The sequence below is a fragment of the Choloepus didactylus genome, chromosome 16 (genome assembly GCF_015220235.1).
Source record: "Choloepus didactylus isolate mChoDid1 chromosome 16, mChoDid1.pri, whole genome shotgun sequence".
In the NCBI taxonomy this organism is placed as follows: Eukaryota; Metazoa; Chordata; class Mammalia; order Pilosa; family Megalonychidae; genus Choloepus; species Choloepus didactylus.
In genome coordinates, this window is record NC_051322.1 from 450,790 (window position 1) to 459,181 (window position 8,392).

Genomic DNA, 8,392 nt, shown 5'->3' on the forward strand with positions numbered 1-8,392 from the left:
GTCTGTACCTGGTCTAGATGAGCCAGATGGTATTTTGGACTTCTGACTGATGCTGTAATAAAATGAGACCCTTGGGAACCCTGGGGGCCTTGGGGTGCTTATAGGACAGCCTGAGTTCTGTGTAGAAGAAGGTGAGTGGGTCTAGGCTGAGCCGTGCAGTGTGCGGGGGTACCGAGGAGTGGCATAGGTGATGGGCTTGGGCACTCAGGAAATCAGGGTGACTGGATGTGAACGTGGGGAGGAGGGAGGCAAGCTGGTCTGGATCCTGGAATTCCTTGAGTCAGCATGGGGACTCAGAACATTCATGGACATGGATGGTGGCCACTCAGGCTCAAAGCACAAGAGTAACATCAGCTCGCTCTGATCCAGGGAGGAGACTAGATTGAAAGGAGGCCCCTCCGGAGATCTTGGAGGGAGCCCCTTCCATGGGATGGTGTTGTAGAAGTCAGAATTAAAAGAATAAAAATCAGTCTTCAACAAACCAGAAAAAAATCTGTGGAAGTACAACACATGGTTAATATGTTTAGCTTAATAAAGTACGCATATTAATTCATAAGAAAGAAACCTAGCCTTGTGAAAGGTAAATATGTAAAGAATCATCTACTTCCCTAAACTTAGAAAGGCAAAATGTCATTTTCATCACAATTACAGCACTCGTAACAAGTTTCATACCAAGTGCTCACAGGAGTGCAGTGGGAAACTTGTAGATTGCTTTTTTCAGGTAAATTAATACAACCCTTTGGAAAACAGTTTTACTTTCCAGATGACTAAAAATGTGTCCTTTGACCCTTTCATTACCCCTAAGGATATTTGTCCAAAGGAAATATCCCAAATACAGAAAAAACCTGAGGTACAGTTACATGTGTTATTTTTTAGGCAGCATTTAGGCCGTTCCCAGGCTCTACTACATCATGGTAAATGCTCTTGGTTGTGTGTCTCTGTCTTAAGTGATGTTTAACAAGAGCTTGTAACAACATGAAAAATAGGGGCAAAATATAACAGCAGGACTTTTTTTTGGAATTCTTTTTTTTCTTTCATTTTTTTAAAAAATTCAATTTTATTGAGATTGTTCACATACCATACAGTCATCCAAAGTGTACAATCAGTTATTCATGGTACCATTATATAGTTGTGCACTCATCACAATTAATTTTTTTTTTTTCAATTTTTAGCACATTTTCATTACTCCAGAAAAGAAATAAAAGGAAAAAAGAAAACTCAAGTCCCCCCATACTCCTAATCACCCCACACCATTATTGACTCATAGTATTGGTATAGTACATTTGTTACTATTGATGAAAGAATGTTCAAATACTAGTAAGTGTAGTATATAGTTTGCAACAGGTATATTTTTTCCCTATATACCCCTCTGTTATTAATTTGTAGTTATAATGACATACATTTGTTCTAGTTCATGAAAGACATTTCTAATATCTGTACAGTTAATCATGGACATTGTCTACTACAAGATTCATTGTTTTATACATACCCGTACTTTAACCTCCAACTTTCCTTCTGGTGACATACATGGGTCTTAAGCTTCCCCTTTCTACCACATTCACACACCATTCAGCAGTGTTAGTTATTCTCACAATAACTTGCTACTGTCACATCTGTCCATTTCCAAATACTTAAGTTCAACCTAGTTAAGCATTCTGCTCATAATAAGCAACTGCTTCCCATTCTTTAGCTTCATTCTATGTCCTGGTAACTTATATTTCATGTCTATGAGTTTACATATTCTAATTAGTTCATATCAGTGAGACCATATAATATTTGCCCTTTTGTGTCTGACTTATTTCACTCAATGTAATACCCTCAAGGTTTCTTCATCAACCTGTTTTTTTAAGACAGTTTTGTTCACACACATGTTCCGTCGTAAGTAAACAACTGATGGTTCACTGTATAATAATGTATTTATGCATTCACCAGCATCACCACTATCTATATAAATACATTTCCATTTTTTCCACAAAGAAAGAGAAAGAGTCAAAGAAAGTGGAGAGACGAAGAAAGAAAAAAAAAGTGATAGCAAAAAAAGCAACAAAAAGGAAAGATAGAATTGAAAGAAAGTTATAATAGAAGAGTCAGACAACAGCACCAATGCCAAGAGTCCCACCCCCCTCCCTTATATCCCCTCTCACAGGCATCCAGCTTTGGTACATTGCCCCTGCCACATCAAAGAAAGCATAATACAATGTTTCCATCAGCTGTAGTCTCTAGTTTTCATTGATTGCATTTTTCCCCAATACCACCCCATTTTTAACACCTTGCAAGGTTGACATTCATTTGTTCTCCCTCATGTGAAAACATTTGTACATTTTATCACAATTGTTGAGTACTCTAGGTTTCACTAATTTATACAGTCCCAGTCTTTATTTTCCCTCTTTCCTTCTGGTGTCCCACACGCCCCTAACCTTCTCTTTCAACCATACTCACAGTCATCTTTGTTTAGTGTACTTACATTGTTGTGCTACCATCACACAAAATTGTGTTCCAGACCTCTCACTCCTGTCTTGTCTTATCTGTCTGTAGTGCTCCCTTTAGTATTTCCTGTAAAGCAGGTATCTTGTTCACAAACTCTGTCATTGTCTGTTTGTCAGAGAATATTTTCAACTCTCCCTCACATTTGAAGGACGGTTTTGCCAGATATAGGATTCTTGGTTGGCGGTTTTTCTCTTTTAGTATCTTAAATGTATCACACCACTTCCTTCTTGCCTCCATGGTTTCTATTGAGAAATCCACACATAATCTTATCAAGCTTCCCTTGTATGTGATGGATCACTTTTCTCTTGCTGCTTTCAGGATTCTCTCTTTGTCTTTGACGTTTGATAATCTGATTAAGTGTCTTGGCATAGGTCTATTCAGATCTATTCTGTTTGGGGTACACTGTGCTTCTTGGGTCTGTAATTTTATGTCTTTCATAAGAGATGGGAAATTTTCATTGATTATTTCCTCTATTACTGCTTCTGCCCCTTTTCACTTCTCTTCTTCTGGGACACCCATGACATGTACATTCATGCGCTTCATGTTGTCATTCAGTTACCTGAGATGTTGCTCATATTTTTCCAATCTTTTCCCTTTCTGTTCTTTTGTATGTAGGATTTCAGGTGTCTTGTTCTCCAGTTCCTGAATGTTTTCTTCTGCCCCTTGAGATCTGGTGTTGTATGTCTCCATTGTGTTTTTCATCTCTTGTGTTGTGCCTTTAATTTCCATAGATTCTGCCAGTTTTTTCAAACTTTCGATTTCTACCTTATGTTCGCCCAGTGTTTTCTTTATATCCTTCATCTCTTTCGCCATATCTTCCCTAAAGTTGTTGACTTGGTTTTTTAATTGATTTAGCATATTTATTTGAAAATCTTTAATTGATTGTTTCATTAAAGTGAAACAACTCAATTGTGGTGCAAGTTTGTTCCTTTGACTGGGCCATATCTTTGTTTTTCCTAGTGTAATTTGTAGTTTTCTGTTGTCTAGGCATCTGGTTTCCTTGGTTACCCCAATCAGATTTTCCCAGACCAGACCAGGTTCAAGTCTCAGAAGCAGGCTATATTCAGTGTGAGGTTTCCCTGAGGGTGTCTTAGAAGATTGACAGACTCTCCTGTGAGGCCTCTAGCCGCTGTGCTTTTCTTAACCTGCCCAGCAGATGGCACGTGTCAGCCTGTCATTCCCCAGTGGTATAAAGAGGTATGGCCCCTTTAATTCTCACCTTAAGTTGTTTGTGCTTTGACTGTTTTCCCTGAGGCCCTGGGGACTGAGTTCTGAAGGTAAGGCTGGCGAAAGAGCTTGGCCCCACCTTCTTCCTCTTAGGGAAGATACACTCCCTAGGAAGTTATCTTCTGCATTTGAATTACTCCTTTGTTTCTCTACTCTGTTAACTCCAGCCCTATCTGGGTCAGAGTGCTGTGAACTGAAAATGGCCACTCAGGTTGAGAGAGAGAAAAAGGGAAAGAAAGCCCCCTTTCAGAACCAGTCCCTGGCCCCCCACTTTTGCCCGTCAGCCAGAAATAGCACCTGGTCTTCTGGGCTCCCATTCCCAGGACACAGTTGTTTTCTGGCTCTCTAAGGTCAGCTGTCTCTAAAAGCCTCTGTATTTTTTTCTTCCGTCAGCCCCACCTCCTCTCCATGTGGAGCGACCTCAGGGTACTTCGCTGCTTGTTAGGGGTTTGTCTATGTTTGTAGCTGGTATTCAGCAGTACACATTTGTTAATGAAAACCCCAGTTGGAGCTGGGCTGAGCTATATGCACTTGCTCCAGGACAGCTGCTTTCTCCTACAGTGAGGTTTTGCAGCTCAGCCTGCCATGGGGAGAGGGGGCTTCCAGCGTGGTTCTGCAGCTTTTACTTAAGATTCTATGCTGCGGTCTCAGCCGTTCCACCCATCCAGGTTGGTGTACAATGTATAGACAGTCACGGTTGTCCCCCAGCAGTTGTTCCAGATTATTTACTAGTTGTTCCTACTTGTTTATTAGTTGCTCCAGGGGACTAACTATATTCCACTCCTCTCTATGCCGCCATCTTGCCCCTCCTCTCTGGAATTTTTTTTTTAAAAGGTCTTTTAATGAGAATTGTTCCCTTTTTTCTTTTTGAAGGAACAAGCACATTATGATTGATCTGGGAACTGGGAACAACAACAAGATCAACTGGGCCATGGAGGACAAGCAGGAGATGATCGACATCATTGAGACAGTGTACCGGGGTGCCCGGAAAGGGCGCGGCTTGGTTGTGTCTCCGAAGGACTACTCAACAAAGTACAGATACTGACGTGCTCGCCATCACTTGCTGAGAGCCGCTATTATTCTTTGTATATATATATGTGTTGTGGAGATGTTTTTAAACTAATGTTTGGAAAAGTAAAGCTCAAGTCGCTGGAGTATTTCTTTGGGGTAAGGATTGCCTAGCCTTACATTTTCAGTCCACCTGTTCATCCTATTTTTATATGAGCAAATATCTATAAATATCTAGCTGAAACAAATAAAATACCTGGTGATATGAATAGTTATTACTCTTTGTCTTTTAAGAAACTTGATGTATGGATTATTGGTCTTGGTAGTTAAAATTAGAGTGAAAAATTCACATTTGAGTGAGAGTGATGTGTTCATAAAGCCTGTAGAAACCATGACCATTTGATTAATATACTGTAGTTAAAAAACTTCCTTGTTGCAATCTCAAGTTTCTCTTGCCAAAATCTCTCTTACCCCGGAAGTGTGTGGAGCAGTTGGTCGGGGTCTTCGGTCTTATCTCAGGATGCTCTTGAGCTGCATCTGAGGCGGCCAGTCAGTGGGCATAGCCTGGAGCACTGCCCGCTCGTGGCTTGGACCTCCCCAGGGCCTCAGTGCTTTTGTCTGGACGGGGTGGTGGTGTCTGCGTCATCAACTGTGTGTGAGTACACGGAGGGCAGTTCAGGAAGAGCCTGGTGGGCAAGGAGGGTCCAGCGTTTGCTGCTGCTGCTGGCCTGATTTATTGTTAGTGCGAAACGAGAAGAGACTCCGCCCCGCTCCCACTCCCCCATGGTCCGACACCTCCCCAACACACAGCCCTCCTGCCCCAGCCCTGTCCTCCCTCCCCCAGTCCTCTCTGGTGTGATTGAGCCCTGGGTGCCACATTCCCCTGTGGAGAGTTTGGTCACTCTGCTGCCTGTGGCAGAGCTGGGGGCTGTGAATAGTCCTGGGCTCGGCTTATCTCCTTCCTCCTCAACTTCCTCTTGACCCAGTCAGCGGTTTCCAGCAACTGCAAGATTGCCATGACATGCCTTTATGCCAAAACCTCTCCTTAGGCTAACGCTCACGAACAGTCAAAACATAAGAATACCCTGAGGAGTGCCGAAGGGGCAAGGAAGTAGCCTAACAGAAAGAAGAAGCTTAGCATGGATTCCAGAACACGTTTGAGTCAAGATGGATGCTCGGAGCAAGCTGGAGAAGCCCAGGAACGGCAAGAAACCTGTGAGCCTGCCCCCACCTCCCTCCGCTCAGGACATGGCATCGGGGGGGGCGGGGGCAGAACCCGGAAGAACGGCTGGCTGCTGCAGCACCCTGGGAGCAGTTCTCCGAGGACTAGTCCTTTCTGGAGCCTGAAAATGGTTTTCAGGTTGAAATGAGATTAGCAGGCATCCCGACATCTGTCTATCGTGTACGCTTTCTTTCGCCGAGGTGTGTGGATACATCTGGATGGTTATTGATGCCACTTCGGTTTGTGGACCAATGCGAGCTCCCCTGAAATTCATCCAGTGGGACAAAGTTGCATGTCCCCAAGGATTATAGAAAAGATAAACGTGTTTAGCTGTATCACCTGAAGGCCTACAAATGCAAAATGCTCTCAAGAAATTATTCAAAAGCAGAAGTTCTAATGGGCCAGGCCTGAGGAATTTCAGGTGGGAATAAAGCTGGAGGCCGTCACCACAAAGAGCCCTTCCTTGGCGTGTGTGGCAACCAGGGCAGATATCCTTGAAAATCACCTATTAGTGCATTTTGACAGGGATAGCGGGCACGGTTACTGGTGTGGTGTTGATATTTCATCGTGATGTTTGGGACAGAAATGTGACCACAGGCTGACTGCAGGCAGCCCTGATTCACCCATTCACGGGGCATCCACTGGAGATGCAAATGATGAGAAAATCCTTCCCTGTCGAGCTGCTTGTCCTGCTGCACTGTGTTGAGGAAGATGCCTCAGGACATCACAGTGCTTTTGGCTGCCTGTATTTGGACATGAATTTGAAAAGAGGTGATGTTTCGTTATCCTCTGAGAGAAAAGATAGAGGCAAATTTGGAATCAGACTCTTCATATTTAAAATAGAAAAATGTCTGTAGCTTGAATTTTAATGGAAAATATGAAAAGGCAAACAGCCATCCCAGACTTGTACAGCAGGCAAAGTATTAGAAAATCATTGGTTTGTACAGTCTTGTGGGCTTCATGCCTGCTGAGTAGTCAGTACTTAGTCTTATGTTATCCTTGTGTGTGGTGAATCGCTTCTCTTCCTGTTTTCAGAGCTTTCTCCTTCTCTTCAGCATTTGACAATCTAATCAGCATATGTCACAGAGTACGTTTATTTGGATTTATTCTATTTGGAGTTCGTTGGACACTTTGATTTGCATATTTGTCACTTAGAAGGTTTGGGAAATTTTCCTCTACTATGTCTTGAAACCCTCTTCCTAGCCCTTTACCCTTCTTTTCTCCTTCTGGGACACCATTGATTTTTATATTTGTTCACTTCGTGTTGTCCATCATTTCTCTGAGATCCATTTCAAAATTTTCAATTTTTTTTCCCATTTGTTCTTTTGTTTGCTCACATGCAGTTACTTTTTCTTCAAGTTCACTTATCCTTTCTTCTCCCTCTTCAAATCTGCTATTGTGTGTCTCTAGCATATTTTTAATTTGAGCCACAGTGTCTTTTTTAACAAAATAAAATTTATATAATGAAATATTATATTTTTGAAATAAATTCAAACTTACAGCAACAGTTGCAAAAATAATACAAACCCCATACACAGAACTCCAGCATACCCCAAGCCCCCTTGACTGATACCCCGATCTACCAACTTTAATATTTTGTCACTTTACCATTTCTTTCTTTCCCTCCCTCCCTCCCTATCATCCATCATCTGTTGCTCCGTCTTCAGAACATATGAGAACAAGTTGCACATATCTGTGAACAAATAATATAATTCACATATACATTTCCTATGAACAAGAATATTCATTTATGTAACACATTAAGTGTAGTTAAGAAGTTCAAGAAATTTAACATTGATATAAAGCTTACATTCTATATTTCATTTTTTGTCTTATGTCCCAATTGTGTCCTTTTGAGCCTTTTCTCCTCTATTCTTAGATCTCATCCAGGATCATCTATGGCATTTAATTGTCATTATCTATTTAGACTGTCTTTTTTTTTCAATTGTGGAAACATATATACTGCATAAATTTTCCCATTCCAACCTCTCCCAAGCATTCCATTTAGTGGAATTAATCACATTCACAATGTTGCTATGACATCACCTTCCCAACATCCATTACTAGAAATTTCCCTTCACCCCAAACAGAAACCCTACAATCATTTCTTATTAACTCCCCATTGCCCCTTCCCCCACTTCTCGTAACCCATACTCTACTTTTCATCTCTATAATCATATTCTCTGATACTTTCTTTGTGTTTATCGTGGGGCTTAAATTTAATATCAAGTCTATAACAATCTTGTTTTCTTTGATACCAACTTAACTTCAATAGGACACATAAACTATGTTCCTATACTCCTCCATTCCCCACCCTTATGTAGTTCTTGTCAAAAATTACATATTTTACATTGAGTCCAAAACCACTGATTTTTCATCACACTTTATGTATTTCATATCCTGTAGGAAGTAAATAGTGGTGTTACAAATCAAAAATACAGTAGTATT

At 41.3% G+C, this 8,392-nt stretch overlaps 1 protein-coding gene and 1 pseudogene across 3 annotated transcripts in view; both read left to right on the forward strand.

Moving 5' to 3' along the window:
- The window catches only part of TXNL4A (thioredoxin like 4A), a 32,478-nt gene extending 27,331 nt beyond the window's left edge, over positions 1 to 5,147 (forward strand). For all 3 annotated transcript variants that reach the window (XM_037805691.1, XM_037805690.1, XM_037805692.1), the window contains exon 4: positions 4,588 to 5,147. In XM_037805691.1, coding sequence (XP_037661619.1) covers positions 4,588 to 4,759 — 172 coding nt within the window. In that variant the 3' untranslated portion in view covers positions 4,760 to 5,147. The remainder of the gene's footprint in view (positions 1 to 4,587) is intronic.
- Positions 5,148 to 5,505: 358 nt separating this feature from the next.
- LOC119511869 lies at positions 5,506 to 7,024 on the forward strand (annotated as a pseudogene).
- Positions 7,025 to 8,392: the final 1,368 nt, after the last annotated feature.